Source organism: Gymnoscopelus microlampas, assembly GCF_963454915.1.
Source record: "Gymnoscopelus microlampas genome assembly, chromosome: 1".
Lineage (NCBI taxonomy): Eukaryota > Metazoa > Chordata > Actinopteri > Myctophiformes > Myctophidae > Gymnoscopelus > Gymnoscopelus microlampas.
Genome location: NC_139962.1, coordinates 30,630,792 through 30,647,971, shown reverse-complemented (window position 1 = coordinate 30,647,971; position 17,180 = coordinate 30,630,792). Strand labels below are relative to the sequence as shown.

General features: G+C 42.1%; 1 protein-coding gene across 1 annotated transcript in view; it reads right to left on the bottom strand.

Moving 5' to 3' along the window:
* Window positions 1–17,173, bottom strand: part of cd276 (CD276 molecule) — a 179,020-nt gene extending 161,847 nt beyond the window's left edge. The window contains exons 1-2 of the mRNA XM_084056365.1: window positions 16,893–17,173; window positions 6,324–6,456 (exon numbers count right to left, since the gene is read on the bottom strand). Of these exons, the coding sequence (XP_083912491.1) occupies window positions 6,324–6,369 (46 nt within the window). The 5' untranslated portion in view covers window positions 6,370–6,456; window positions 16,893–17,173. The remainder of the gene's footprint in view (window positions 1–6,323; window positions 6,457–16,892) is intronic.
* Between the last annotated feature and the right edge of the window lie 7 nt (window positions 17,174–17,180).

Here is a 17,180-nt window from a genome sequence, read left to right as displayed (position 1 = left end):
TTTCAGGATTCAAATACAAAAGTAGCAGATCTACACGCTCAAAACGCGACGCTTCGCACCGTGTTTCGTGCTTGTATATCTGCTACTTTTTTTCCTTTTTAGATATTGTTGGGGGCATTGTGGCCTTTATGTATAGTTTCCAGTAGAGACAGACAGGAAACAGATGGGGAGAGACATGCAGCAAAGATCGTCGGGAACGGCACTCGAACCCGCAATGCGCTGTCAGGCTAAATTGGAGCCTAGCTGTCCAGACCGCTATGCCAGCCGTCCGGGGCCTATCTGCTACTTTTGATGCTTTGGTATGACGCTGTAGTATGGGGCCTTAATGTTTTAACCCATTAAGACCTGGAAATGTGTCATTTTTAGATTTGAGCTAAAAAGCATTATTTTACACTTTGGGCTATTCAAAAATAGCAGATATACAAGCTCATAGCGCGGCACCGAGTGCCGCGCTATGAGCTTGTAGATCTGCTATTTTTGAAAATTCGTGAAAATGTGTGCAAATCTTTGAATATATATATTTTAAAGCGAACTCAAATCTTTGTTTCTGGGGGTCCCTGGAACAAAATATTTTGATGGGGTCTGCGGCCAAATACATATAATTTTGGGGGTCCTTGACATGAAAAAGATTGAGCACCACTGATATGGAAACATACGTTTTTCAGAAAACTGTTGAGATTTAGGAGACAGGTCCAGGCCTTCAGGTCTCAATGGGTTAAATATGGATGTAAGAGATTTCTAGCCGACAGCGACGATATACTGTATATCAATTCATTCCGTGTATTGGAAATAGCAGATTATAAACTCACTCAACGGATCTTCATCGAGATACGAGGTTTCTGCGCCGACAGCAGTGATATAATACAATACAGATCACTCCCCCATGGGGCAGCATTATAAAAGTATACAGCTCTGAGGATATAAAAAAAATATTATGGACACGTCCCTGTGAGGACGGGATGCACTGACACAACAGCTGGGCTGTGTGTACCAGCAACATCAGGGAGCTACTTCCACTGAGAAACTAATCCATCATCTACCTCCTCACACACACACACGCACGCACGTGCAAACACACACACACACACACACACACACACACACACACACACACACACACACACACACACACACACACACACACACACACACACACACACACACACACGCACGTGCACACACACACACACACACACACACACACACACACACACACACACACACACACACACACACACACACACACACACACACACAACCACACACACGCGTTTGTATCACTATACTTGTGAGGACATCAGCATTTTAGGACACCAATATTACGAATGCCATTTGTACAATGTCAATGCGACCCTTAAAGGAGTAGTTCACCCAAAAAAAACGTATTTTCTATCAATTACACACCCCATGGGTCAATAGGAGACTCAGTAGGAGACTCGGTAGGAGACTCCGCCGGTCATCAAATTATTGGCTTAGGAATGCAACAAAAACAAAATTATCTCTATGAATTCAAGGCTTCATGAGTGGTGTAATTGATAAGTTGATTAATAAGTAAATCTTTTTAACCCAAAAGCCGCATCTGCCATTTTGAGTGAATGATAACTGGCGCGCAACTAAGTATAAATCCAACATACCTTCAACCCTTTTTTAATACACAGTAAAACAACTATTTCTCTAGTGACTGTGAGGACCAGGACAACCATGAAAATGACAATGTCTATAAATCACAACGTCTATAAATTCTACTATAATAGTGGGGAAATGTAGTCGTCCAAAGTATAGTAATACAAGCACACATGCACACACACACACACACACACACACACACACGTGCACACACGCACGCACGCACGCACGCACGCACGCACGCACGCACGCACGCACGCACGCACGCACGCACGCACGCACGCACGCACGCACGCACGCACGCACGCACGCACGCACGCACGCACGCACGCACGCACGCACGCACGCACGCACGCACACACACACACACACACACACACACACACACACACACACACACACACACACACACACACACACACACACACACACACACACACACACACACACACACGAGCTGGGAGCTAGAGAGACAGTGTTACTGCACCACATGTGACAGCCTTGGTGTGTAGTTTCCTTATGTTTTTTTTTTCTTCAGTTTTTTGCTAAGTACAGTACTTGAGTACATTGCTGTCAGGCAGAAAACTACGTATTTCTTTCGTTAATTACCGCCCTACTTGATCATACTACAGCGTCACACAAAAACATCAAAATCGTGGCACGAAAGCTTGTAGATCTGCTACTTTTGCAGTTTTTTTCATTAGGATCCTGAAAAGTAACAGTTTTGGACATAATGAGGTTTCAACCCGACAGAGAGACTAAATGTACTTAGTTTACTTTCCACCTCTGGGACGGGGCTGGTGTGCAGGCGGTAGCCCCCAGAGTGTAATCCAGGGTGCAGATATGAGGCATTTGCTGCTGTTACAGATTACTGACACTGCCAGAGACAAGGCAGATTACCCAGTAATCCTAACCGGGGCGGGATCCCCCTGAGAACGGGACGCCCCAGGGGGGGGAATGGGACGCCCCCCAGGGGCGCCTTGGGTCACCCTGACACTCACACACAGTATTTGGTATTTGGTCCGCGACCAAATACTATATCTGAAAATGTTTTCTAAATCCTAACAGCATGTTGCTATGCCAGTGGTGCTCCAACTTCTCCAAGTCAAGGACCCCCAAAACGATATGTATTCGGCCACGGACCCCCATCGCAAAATATGTTGTTCCAGGGACCCCCAGAAGCACAGATCGGAGTTAAAAATGTTCGCTTCAAAACATATATATTTGTTTATATAAGATTTGCACACATTTTCCAAATGTTCCCCAAAAAAAAGCAGATCTACAAGCTCATAGCGCAGCACCGAGTGCCACGCTATGAGCTTGTAGATCTGCTATTTTTTTAATAGCCAGAGAAATCTTAAAATGACAGATGCGTTCCCAGTCTTAATGGATAAGAAAGGGGGACAAGGTTTCTCCATGTGTTCCTATGAAAAAGCAGAACAATACAATGTTACCTTGCCATGATGAAACTCTCTTGACATCTCAAAGTCTGCCCTGTTGCCCTTCCTACTCATATGAGAATGACGCTGTAACTGCTAAGGCAATAAAAAAATGTCTCCCACACAATACATCTGGTCAGTGTTTCTGCGTATCCCAGCGCAATATCACCAGCCTAGACCGTAATAACCAGCTGCGCCTCACACTTAATTCACTTAGCGCTGCGTTTAGCCGGGTACATGTGTACCATTGTGGGAGCTACAATAGCCCATTACCAGCCAGTTAAAGAGCTCCATCAGCCAGTAATACTTCTACTCCACTACATCTCAGAGGCAAAGATATTGGTACATTTTCCTCCACTACAATTATCTGACTACGTTTAGTTCCTAGTTACTTTGCGGATTTGGATGTACCAATACAAAACATACGTCGACCGCTCAAACGTTATTTTATACTTCGATCTATAAGCTCACAACAACGCGTCACAGCAACGAGGCGACAGCACTACCGACTGTGCCACCGTGCCCCCTTAAAGTACTATTTCAATCAATGCCAATACTTTTGTCCTTTGTCTCAAGTCCAATTCTGAATACAGGACTTTTTATTTATTTTACTAGTAACAGAGTATTTGTTCACATTGCTACTTTTTTACTGACAAAAAACAAATCAAGAGTAGTTCTTCCACCACTGGCGGTCAGCTGGGTACACGTGTAGCATTGTGTGAGCTACAATAGGCCATTAGAAACCAGTTAAAGACTTCCATCAGGGCCAGACACCTCCTGATTGTCCTCTCTCTCTCTCTCTCTCTCTCCCTCCCAGGGAGAGCAGAGAGTTGAGCCACGCTGGACGCCATGCAGTCAGTAATGAGTAGGCTGGAGGCTCATTATGGCCTCAAAGACAGAATGGAGCCCTAATGAACCTCAGTCTGCCGACAGACACTGGATAGGAAGACTTCTGAGCTGAGACTTGAAGAGTGTGTGTGTGTGTGTGTGTGTGTGTGTGTGTGTGTGTGTGTGTGTGTGTGTGTGTGTGTGTGTGTGTGTGTGTGTGTGTGTGTGTGTGTGTGTGTGTGTGTGTGTGTGTGTGTGTGTGTGTGTGTGTGTGTGCAGTGTCTAGGGGAAACACTGGTGTGTGCACGCGCGTGTGTGTGTGGCCATAAGCCCCGGCCTTCAGGAAGGAGCTGTCCTTTTGACCGGTGATAGAGGAAGTACTTTTCTTTTATTATTGCTTAAAGGAACATTTCATCCATTTTCAACTTATCTGCATATCTCCGCTGTCGGGCAGAAACCACTTATCTCCATATTATTTTTTTCCCGTAAGTTAACGCCCTACTTGATCAGACCACAGCGCCACACAAAAGCATCAAGAGTAGCAGATCCACAAGCTTGAAACGCGACGCGGTTTGAGCTTGTCGATCTGCTACTTTTGCTATTTTTGAGTTTGAATAGTAACCTGAATAGTAACCGCTTAGTAACCGTTTTGGACATATGAGGTTTCCACCAAAACAGAGACAATATAATTGGTCCTCACTAATGCTCATTATGAGATGGCACCATTTCTGTCTATATATTCACTCTGTGGGCCCTATTATGCACGTCTTAATTACTGCCAGGTCTTATGTCTTAACTTAAGACGCGGAGGCGTGGCCAATGCCATTTCGCTATTATGAGTGTGGTAATGTGCGCACTTCGCCAAGGCGCTACGGCCGGTAAACAGCCCTGAATTAGTCATGGGTGTGGTTTGGGGCGTTACTTTAATCTCACCAAAACACATCTGTGATATCTCTTGACAAACCAACACATATTCACATTCTCAGTTGCCTATTATTAAAGCATCTCCCCCTTTCTATCTATCTCAGTGCAACAAAGTGGACATACATAGGTATGTTTCACTAATTTGCTCAGTGCTGCTACTGCTGTCCAAAAATATCAGATCTCCAAGGAAAAAAACACAACATGAGTCTTTCACACCCGATGAAAGTAGGGCATTCATTTATGAAAAACACAAAAAGTTAGAATATGGAGATAAGAGGTTTCTGCCCGACAGCAACGATATAAAGGAATATGGGCCACTGTGGGACTGGACCTCAAGTTACAGTGTCAGGCACGCAGTGGCCGTCCGGGGGGAGAGAGATGGAGCTGGAATATACGCAGTGTTGATCCTTTCCTTGACGTGCTGAATTTCCCACTTTTATTTACCGTGTCGTGAAGCGTTATCGAGCGAGCAACCGGCCATTTGTTTCACTTTTTATGATGACACAGGTTTTCGCTTCGAGCAGCACCATTTCTACTGAAGTGAAACTTTGAGCGTGTGAGTTATGTCTCCTCAATTGCTACATCAACCACTGCCCTGCCTTCCTGTGGTACGAAAATACGATACGGTACGAGTAAGACTCCCCACACGCCACACACCCACGCTCTCTCTGAATCACGGCAAAGAGAAAAAAAACTGCAACTTCCAGCAAGTTCCTCGCCCAGGGCTCCCCCAACCCTCCCCGATTCTGCAAAACGACCAAAGCTATTCCGCTTTACAAGCTGAATAATAAAGAAATTATAACAGAAAAACAACTCACCCCTATAATACAATATTAAAAAGCATGACCCTCGCACAAACCATACTTTAAAAGGAATTACACAGGAAAAGTGTTTTACTTCACTGAGCAGATTGCTTCTCTAAATACAAGTTATGTCAACTCCTCTGGAACTCCTTTAAAACAAAGAGGGTTTCATGGTTTCTTTGCCTGTCTGGGCTATTAGTTTTGGGAGTAGCCTGGACTACACTGTTGTTCCGCCTGTCGGGACCTTTGAACAAGGCCTGGAGGAGTATAAGGCTGCAGGGAGTATTGTCTGAATGGTGGTGGCATTTCCCACAGCATGTGACTGGGTTGAGGAGGGGGAAGACGTACACAGTGGTGTAAAGTAACTAAGTATATTTACTCAAGTGGTGATGGTTGCTAATCACGGAGGGTTTCACTGTGCTTCCGTGAAGAAGAAAAAAAGTCATTGCGACCTCCCGTTCGCTTGTTATACCCAGCTGAAAATAGCATGTCTCAGCAAAAATACATAGTAAAACACAGGAGCCGAGATACAGAATATTTCCCTAATACTTTAACCAGGAAGTGAATGGAGCAATCTTCGTCAATGGCAGTGAACGTGTTAAGCACAGCACTTGAGTAAATATACTTAGATACTTTCCACCACTGTTCGGTGGGGGGGGGGGGAGGGGTAACGGCAGGGCAAAGACAAAAATAAAACACCCACCAAGAGTTTGGGCAGCCAGCATCGCAGGCAGCAGGAGGGTCAGCATGATGTTCTGGGAGGAGGAGGAGGAGGAGGAGGAAGAGGGGACAGGGGTTGTCACGATACAGAGATGACCTCTTCAGACACGCTGGCACTGTAGGGATGAGAGAGAGAAATGGAGAAAACATCTGATGAGGCCGCATACTAGCATAGTGACGTAATGGTGGTTACTCATGACGGACAGAGAGAAGGCAGGAGTGCACATACAAAGTTTTACACAGATCAGTGCAGTTATAGGTAAAAACACGAATCGGCGGAAATTGCATGCTGTGTTCATGATTTGAGGCATTTTGTTCAAAACGGAGCACTCCTGAAAACTTTGGAAGACAGATTCGGGATGGAATCTGAAAAATCTGAAAGACCTGTTTCGTTTAATGACTATTGAGATACTGTGTACCGATTTGTGTGATGTTTGGACAGAATCTGAAGGAGTAATGGATAATATTTTTTGTGTGTGCAAAAAGCGGCCTCCTGGTGGCGCTATAATAATAGGCCCATGTGAAAAATTTGAGGCAAAGGTCCTGAATTGCATCCAGGGAGTGTGTGTGCATAGTTTCACTGCGATCAAGCCAACAGTGCCGGAGATTAGCTGTCCACTGACGGACACACACACACACACACACACACACACGGACGGACGGACGGACGGACGGACAGGCTGCAAAACATAGTCTCGGCCATGCCTTTCGGCCTGGCGGAGACAATCAGCCTTTAGGCTCCATTTCAGACACATTTTATTGCACACACTAAGTGCCTGGTGACGTTTGGAGCTTGCACTCTTCATCAGACTGATGAAAAGCCCACTTCCCAACAGTGTGCATTGTTTTTCTTTGTTTTTTTGTAACATAAGGGTGACCCTGTTTAATTGACAGTGAAACCAACAACCTGAATTGCCCTTATACACTACACACACCCTGATGACTTGATGACTTGGTGACTCTCAAGCAGGTTCTTCAAACTAATCAATATCAATATCAAAGAGATTCATGTGAATACTCCAGTGTGTACTTTGGAATAACGTCTTCATTCCCTGTTAGGTAAAGCCTTACTGTCTTTCCAGTCACATGTACTTAACTGTACCAGACTACCATGTGTGTGTACGGGATGTGAGGCTGTGAGTCATCCTCGGCCTTATGACACAGTGTTCTAACAATCTATTATAGAACCAGGACGTCATTTCATGCTGGACTAGTACTTAGTGTTATTATGTGTGTGTGTGTGTGTGTGTGTGTGTGTGTGTGTGTGTGTGTGTGTGTGTGTGTGTGTGTGTGTGTGTGTGTGTGTGTGTGTGTGTGTGTGTGTGTGTGTGTGTGTGTGTGTGTGTGTGTGTGTGTGTGTGTGTGTGAGTAGCCTACAGGAGCAATCGACATAACATACTGTAGTACAGCTTGTGACGATGACACAAGCTGTACTGGTGTTGTTGTCCGTTGGAAACCTTGTAACCATATTTCAACCTTTTATGTTTTGTTTTGTTTTGTTTTGTAAATGAATGCCCTGCTCGTTTTTGTTTGTTAGTTTTTTTCATGCACGCAGTGTCATTTTATACTAGTATTCAGAGAGAAGAGAGGATAAAGATAGAGTAAGAGAAGGAGATAAAAGAGAAAGAAACGCGGGATAGAAATAGACTAAATAATCACAAAAAAGTGTATAAATATACTGTATATAAATACTGTATATCGTTGTTGTCGGGCAGAAACCTCGGTCTCCAAATTCTAACTATTTCTAAAGTATTTTTTCGCAAATTAACGCCCTACTTGATCATACTACAGTCACACAAAAGCATCAAAAATAGCAAATCTACAAGCTCAAAGTGCAAGCACATGCGTGCTATTTTTTTATAAATCGTGGAAATGTGTGCAAATCTTTGAATACTGTATATATATTTTTTTTTAAAGGGAACATTTTTTACTCAAATCTTTACTTCTGGGGGGTCCCTGGAACAACATATTTTGAGATGGGGGTCTGCGGCCAAATACATATCATTTTGGGGGTCCTTGACATGAAAAAGATTGAGAACCACTGATTATAGCAGCATACGTTTTTTTTTAAACTGTTAGAATTTAGAAGACATTTGTAGAATCCTCGAAGCAAAGATTTGAGTTAAAATGTTCACTTTCAAAATATATATATTCAAAGATTTGCCAAAAAAATCCATGATTTTTCCAAAACAATGCAGATCTACAAACAGTCAAACAGAGAGACACAGGGAGGGGGTGCAGTGAGACAGAGAGGGGAGGGGGTGCAGTGAGACAGAGAGGAGAGTGCAGAGAGACAGGGAGGGGGTGGGGTGAGACAGAGAGGGGAGGGGGTTGGGTGCTATAAAAGTGTCATAGTCAGCATGTTGTGGTTTGGGAAATGTGGGAAAACACTAAGAATAGAGTGAGTGGGGGATTCCATCCTGTGACTCTGCTTCTTTTAGGCCATATGAGACTAACCAACAACCAACTCACCATGTGCCTCTGAGATGTAGAGGAGCACAAGTATAAAGTATTGAAAATGGACATATTCAAGTAAAGTAAAAGTACCTAAAGTACTTGTGCAGATGTGCTTAGCTACTGTCCATGAGTGCTACTTAATATGCAAGTTTGAGTCCATACTTCATACTTATTTTGTGTTCTTTTTCCTTGTGCTATGTTTTGTTGTGCGATCCTGTTGTGCCGTTTCATTGTGTTGTTGTCTTGCACTATGTGTCTCATTGAGTTGTATTTTCAAATGATTTGTTGACATGTTGTCCGTAACAAGACAAACATAGAACCTGAACGAGAGACAGATATCAAATGATTTTTTTGATTTATACATAAAGTGAGGTCTGTTGTTACCCTAGCCTAAATTAAAACAATATAAATTACAACCGTTAATAATATCCCAGGGTTAGGGTTAGGGAATTTTGTTAGATTTGTGAAGCGGATCTTTTAGAGCAAAATGTGTGAAAAAGAAAAGCCTTTCTTTGCTACAGAGATGGTTTTATTAATCTATTCAAAATCTATTGCAAACATTCCATTGCAAATGTATGATAGGAACCCATGGGGGGAGGGGTACCCTCTGCTTTGGCCTACGAAAGGACCTAATTCATTTCTGCTCGGTCGTACAACAGTGTCGCGCGCCGAAAACAGCAGATATACAAGCTCAGAATGAGACGCGTTGTGAGCTTATAGATCTGCTATTTGGGACATGCGACACTGCCCTACTACAAAGTATAAATCAGGCTTAACTCTCCATAGCCACATCCTTTAGAACAGTGGTTCTCAAAGGGGGGTCCGGGGTGGGGACCCCCAGGAGTCTTTGAGGAGTTTCCAGGGGGTCCCCAGCTAAATGAATGATAGTTAGACTTAGGAACCAAACGGACCCTTACAAGTGTGTAACTCAGAGAGTGTACAAAAATGTTCCATTTGTACACTCTCTGAGTTAGCTGTCGTCCTTAAAATTGAAATGGTTTAGGACGGGGCACGACTGGCCTAGCGGTTAAGGCACATAACTGCCACATAAATAGGCTCTAAAGCAGCGGGTCGCAGGTTGGAGTCCCAACCCCGATGACCTTTGCTGCGTGTCACTCCCCTTTCTCTGTCCATGTTTCCTGTCTCTCTATACTGTGTGTACTATCGATAAAGGTAGAAAAGCCCCAAAAGTATCGTCTTTTCTTGAGAACCAGTGCATTAGAAAAGTACAAAAAGGTCAGCAAAGCAATGACCTATCAGTATCAACCATGTTCTCACTGTGTGCGTAGTCCTCTAATGAAAGATTTAACACAGCTGGCATTACAAAAGGAAAAGAGCAGTTAGGTCTGCATCCTATAATCCTCACACTTATTGTACTGTATTCCCATTAATAAGTCATCCACACATCCTCCTGTGTGTCTGCGCTCCCCCATCACCGCCCTTCCTTCCCTGCAGGAGGGTGTCTGACTGACATAATGTCCTGGCTGGCACTGTCTGTGAAGGCTGGATAACCACTATTATGGATACAAAGCCAGCTGGGGCCAAAGTGACAGCATGAGATCAGCTGGCATCACAATACAAACGCTGGGCACAATGACACCATGACAGGAGAGGGGCAGACGGGCACAATGACACCATGACAGGAGAGGGGCAGACGGGCACAATGACACCATGACAGGAGAGGGGCAGACGGGCACAATGACACCATGACAGGAGAGGTAAACAGACAGACAGGCAGGTGTATTTTTAACGCTGGCATGAAAGGTTGTAATTGGCTATTAATAGTCAATGTCATTATACACACCAATGTCGTTACAATGTCGTTTCAATATTGACATTACAAAACAATCGCTATGTCTACTGTTCTTGTGTGTAGGAGGACCATTAACCCAGACCTGAGGCCCATTCTACAAATGCCTTCAAAGTCCCAACAGTTTTCTGAAAAACTTATGTTGCTATACATAAATACACCCACACACACACACACACACACACACACACACACACACACACACACACACACACACACACACATACAGTCACACACACACACACACACACACACACACACACACACACACACACACACACACACACACACACACACACACACACACGTACCAAACATCTACCACTCATCCCTGCTCGGCCAGAGGAGATATTGTGCTTATGAGCTTCAGGCAGCAGTCAACCAGTAGGTGTCCTACCCGAATGTCTCAGTGATAGAGTAAGTAAGGAGACCACCAAAGACACTGGCACAGGTCACTTTAGTTCACAGCTTTTACATGCAGAAGCAGCCTATGCGTTGAACAATGCCAAGGACACTGGCACAGGTCACTGTACTGCTTTTGCATGCACACTGATGTCTATAACATATAAATCATTTATAACCTAGGTCAGGTGTAAGATCCTCGCGCAGAGCACCTTCAAGCACCTTAAGCGCTACGGCCAAACTGTTCTCTTGCTTGATTATTCCTTTTTTCTTAACTTGGGAAAGCAGTTTATGATTTTTAAAGGAGTAGTTCACCCAACAAAAATGACTTATTTTCTATCAATTACACACCCTATGAAGCCTTGAATTCATGGAGATGTTTTTGTTTTTGTCACATTCCTAAGCCAATAATTTGATGCCCGGCGGTCTCTCCGGTAGGACTCAAAGAGTCTCCTTTGTGTCTCCTACCGCATACATTAGCATCTTTCCGCCGGTAATAAAATTATTGGTTTAGGAATGTGACAAAAACAAAAACATCTCCATTAATTTAATGCAATCCAAAGTATTCAATGCTTCATGGGGTGTGTAATTGATAGAAAATAAGTCATTTTTTGGGGTGAACTACTCCTTTAAGTTAAGGAGAGCGGTACACTGATCAGTTTCCCAGCTGCTTTGTTTTTTGATCTTACCAAATGAGTCATTTTAACATGGATTTAAGCATTAAGCTCTTACCAAAACTCTTGACCAAATCTCTTTCCATGAGGCTCCGGTTACAGGGATGAGCTGAGAGCTGATGTGGGTAGTCATGTAAACTCAACAAGATTCCAAAACACATGGCTCACCACTTTGCTCTCCCAGACCAGTTTAAACATGTACAAATGTAGAAAGAAATTGAGTTCAACACAATTGGGACATAATATATAAATCTGAAAGATTAGATTTAGATATGTTTTATTTACCCCTCAATAATTGGTCCACTCCTTTTTTCTCCTCTACACCAAATCTCTTCAGCATAAATAGTAGTGGCGTTGTGTCGTATAGTGACACATTGAGAGCTTGTAGATCTGCTATGTTAACAGAATGTTAACCCCAGAATAGGAATGCTTGGATTTGTATGAAGGCAGTAGTTGAGCCTAATTTGAATTAAGCCTAATACATCATGTGGAAATCTGTTATTTTCATGGAGCGCCATGGTCTTGTGCCAAACTGTAATTTAAACCCTCAGGGGCTTCAGGAATCCTCTTGTAAAGAGAGTAGTGTTTCCTTGAAAATATTCATGAATTCCTCACACTGTACGTCAGAGTTGGAAAGTAAATGAGTAAATGTATATACTTTGTACTTCTACTCCACTACATTTCAGAGACAAATACTGTACTTTTGTTACTCCAGACCACTATATTATTTGACAGAGTACTTTTATTTTGGTATTTGGTATTATAAGTCTATTTTGATGCCAATATTTTTGTACTTTAACTTGAGTAAAATTTAGATAACATGACTTTTAGTTGTAACAGCGTATTATTATAATACTGTGGTATTATTACTTTTACAAAGAACAAAGATGAGTAGATCTTCCACCACATGCAGTTTGCCTGTGCCCAGCATGAATGGAGGTACAGTACATGCCATTGGAGGCGTAACTAACCCACCGTCTGGGTGGGTGTCTCTATTGTTCAGCCACCAGGAAGCCATCAAAGTGCCATCCAAATGACTCAAAGTTCTTTCCCTGTGCCATGCCAGCAAGTAAATCCCCCCCTTTTTCCCCTCCTTGCATTTATTATCTGACTTTTATTATCCGGCTCAACATCAAGGGTCAAAACAAGTTGACCACAGCTGCAGTCTGAGCTGTAGGACCCAGACACTCAGACTACTAATAAACTGGAGCTGTGCAGTCAGTGTACAGTACAGCGTACGGTCAATATAAAAGATGAGATTGGAAATAGCAGTGTTATTGGGAAAGAAAGACGTGGTGTTATGATGACTACACAGTCAAATCTAATAACTTGAACACTAGTGTCCCTATATTCTGGGGCAAACATTCACTGAAAATAGCTGATCTACAATATTAGCTAGTATTATAGATCGCCTAATTTTGGTAAAGAGATTTGGTGTTGAGGTTATATCGTTGTTGTCGGGCAGAAACCTCTGATCTCCAATTCTATTATAGGGCCCTATTTTCACCAGTTATCCCTAAACTTCTTTGCCATTTTTTACAATTTTTAAAAACATTTTCAAATAGTTCAACTAGCCGATCTAGTACATTGACACATTGTGAGCTTGTAGATTGGCTATTTGAACTATTTGTATTATGATGTATTATCTTGTGTCCTTGCTTACTGTAAGTCGCTCTGGATTAAGAGCGTCTGCTAAATGCCTAAACTGTAAACTGTATTTTAAAATGTTTTTAAAAATAGTAAAAAAAAAAAATAGAAGTTTAGGGATAATGGGTAAGGCACTGGTGAAAATAGGGCCCAATCTTTAGTTTTTTAGTAATGCCCTACTTGATCATACTACAGCGTCACACAAAAGTATCAAAGGTAGCAGATCTACAAGCTCAAAACGCGGCGCAAAGGCGTGTAGATCTACTACTTTTGCTATTTTATTTTGAATCCTGAAAAGTAACAGTTTTGGACATTTTTCAGGTTTCCACCCGACAGAGACGATACACTGTAGGGACTAGGGAGTAAGTGGTTTTAACTCTGAGTGTGTACTAATGGAACCAAAATGGACCTGGCTGTACGCTTGTGCAAAAGCCTCTACAAAAGCTTCTTACAATGTACACACCTCAGCTATTGTATAAATGTGTTGGAACAACAGTATTACTCTATTTTGTTTGTTTATTTTCTTTATTCACATATTTTAACCTACAAAGAAATTATATTTTAATGACATTCAATGAAATTATGTTCTATAACATTGGTCTCTGAATGACTGCCTGAAAGGTGTTGAAATCAGTTTAGTGTAAGTGCTTCATGGCCTTTTAATCGCAATCATAAGCAACATTGGTTTTGATGTTTTATTGCTCTCAGGCTTATTAAGCTTTTCACTGAGGTCAAACGCATTAAAAATAATAATATTATCACTAGATGTTGAGAATTGTAATTCTTTTTTTATGGCTCAGGTATTGCAAGTCTCTGGCAATTCCCATCCTTGCTGTCCCTGTGGGTCAGTAGTGATGTGGTACTGTCCGCATGCCTTTACGTAGGTCATCCATCTCCAACAAAAGGTCGGCATCAGCATTAACATGATGCATGAGCTCATTTGGGCCTTAACTTCCCATATGTTGCAACTTGCACGAAGTTGTATCACTTCCTACGTGGTTACTGAAAGCTATTAGCATTGTATTTTAAGGTATTCCCCTTCGCCATATGGAAAACGTTGTCATTTTCAAACCACTGGTCCATCATTTATGTATGGATGGATGATGAGGGAGAGACATTTCCATCCTGGAATAAATCACCCCCTATCAAGAAAGCACTGCATGATGAGAGGGGATGAAAGTGGGTTTTATAAGAGCCAATAACACAGTAGTCATTTTACATTTGCTTTTCCCTCTTTTGCAAGAGCTGGGTGATTCCAGGAGAGGAAATAAACCCCAACCTCATAGTCAAATAAAAACACCAAGAATCTATCATAGTGGTTGGCGGTATTGTTGTGAGTTTTCCCTGTCTTCATAGAGTACTGAGACATAAGGTAGAAAGGGTCCCTTGAATCTCAAAACTGATTCACTCATTTCCTGCGCTTTTTGGTCAGACTTCGTTATGACCAATGAGAAACAACCTTACACATACTATGTATATAATGTCATATGTTTTATATGACAAACGACACAATCAAGTCTTAAGTGATTCAGTGGGATGAGAATATGTGTTGAGCTGGAATGCTTATCTCAACTGAAGGCATGGCACCCACTTCCAAGGTCTGATCCAACCCTCCTGCTCACATCAGCCAACACAGGAATGCTGTCTGAACCATCCTTAAAACACCCTGGACAACAACGCTCCACACATCCCAGACTCTCCTCCCTCCTGGCTGACAAACTGTGGAATAAACTCCCTATTGCAGTCACAACTGCAGACTCACTCGCAATACATTTTCTAACTCATTTTAATTCCAATCAAAACTTCACACCTGGAACATTTCAGGGGTAACTTTCAGGGGTGGAAAGTAACTAAGTACATGTACTCAAGTACTGTAGTAACTGTACTTAAGTACAACTTTGAGGTACTTTTACTGTACTGGAGTATTTCCAATTTCTAATACTTTTACTTCTACTCCAGATCACAGAGGCAAATATTGTACTTTTACTCCACTACAATTATTTGAAAACTTTAGTTACTAGTTACTTTGTAGATTTTTATTATTATTACAAAACATACATTAACAACTTTAGCCTTATATATACTTCGGCTATTTGAAAATATATTAAAATTACATTTTAATGTGATAATAATCTAGTACAGTGGTTTCAAAGTGGGTTCAGGGACCCTCAGGGTTTCCTTGAGGGGGTTCTAAATGGACCCTTACCTTACAGGTCTGTAACTCTGAGAGTGTACAAATGGAACCAAATGGACCCTGTACTCACAGAGTTATGGGGGTCCTTAAAATTAAGAAGTTTGAGAACCGCTGATCTAGTCCCACCATGTAAAAAAAAAAAAAAAAAACTTGTCTTTGATCCAAATCAGATTATAGGATTTCCTCTCAGGCACTATGTTTGCAGTTTACTATGAAAGACTATTGTATCCCACAGGAAGCTGTAACGTGGCTGCCAGGAAATCACAGCTGCTCTCTTAATGTGATGTACAGTATGGGCTATGGGCAACATCAGGCTAAGGTGTCCTTTCAGGACAAAGCCACTGCACCGCACACTGACTTCAAAGTCAAGATGTAATGCAGTGGTGGAAAGTAACTACTACATGTACTCAAGTACTGTACTTAAGTGCACATTTGAGGATTTTTTTTTACTTTACTGGATTATTTTCAATTATCTGTACTTTTACTTCTACTCCACTACATCTCAGAGGCAAATATTGTACTTTTACTCCACTACAATTATTTGAAAATTTCAGTTACGGTACTAGTTACTAGTTATTATTACAAAACATGCATTGACCACTTCAGCAGCCGTAGATATGTCTTTTAAGAGTATAAGATAGGGCTTAAGTGCTTAATGTAGCTATGTTTTGAACTAATCTAAATCTGCAAAGTATACTGTCAAATAATTGTAGTGGAGTATGCCTCTGAGATATAATACAGCCACAAATACTCATGTAAAGTAAAAGTACCTTATAGGCTACATAGTTTAATCTGCAAAATTGTAGTGGGGGGGTTCCTGCTTCATCTCTCTCTCAGATAAGGGGGCCTTTGGTCTGGAAAACTTCGAAGACCCCTGACTTCACTTCACTCATTGAAATGTTGTCCTAACAGCCTGAACAGTGTGTGAATCATGGATGTGACGATGTGGGCATTCATTCATTCATTCACCATCTTGGATACAAAGTTGCCAGCTCGTACAGTTACAGTATGGAACATATGTTGCTGTTCTCTCCTCTCGTCAAAGGGGGGCGCGTTTATTTCATTCATAAACGCTACATTCGCGGAAAATAAACAAATAACCGTGGTAGTAGGCCTCTGATTCGCACCGAAAACAGTCTCTTTACAAACAGCATCGTCTTACATACAGTATTTATAAAGTATTTAGCCAGTTGGTCAAACATGAAATATAAACAGTTGCCCGATCAGTTCATGCCATGGGGTATATATAAAGTACGTTCTTCAGCTGTTGCTTGGTCTTTGGAAACCCCCCGTTCTGATCTGGATATAGCATCATTATTTACGTTTCATTTCTCATGTGTTTTAATACACAATTTGAATAATCCTTACCATGATCAGAGAGCAAAAGTTAAATCACCGACCATCCAGCGGCAGTGAGTGGATCTTTCTTCAGCAAAGCAGGCGGTCTTTTCTTTTCTTCAGCTGTAGTACATTATCCCTCTTACAGTAAACACAGACACAACACTATGCTACTTTAACACTCCGAGACAGTAAGTTTGATCCTAGATATGTGTGTGGTTAATCCTGGCGGTCAGTGCATCAGATCGTAGAGATTAAAGTTCCATTGATTTGGGACGATTCTCTTCACAGAATCAAATCAAACCACTCCTCTCCCCT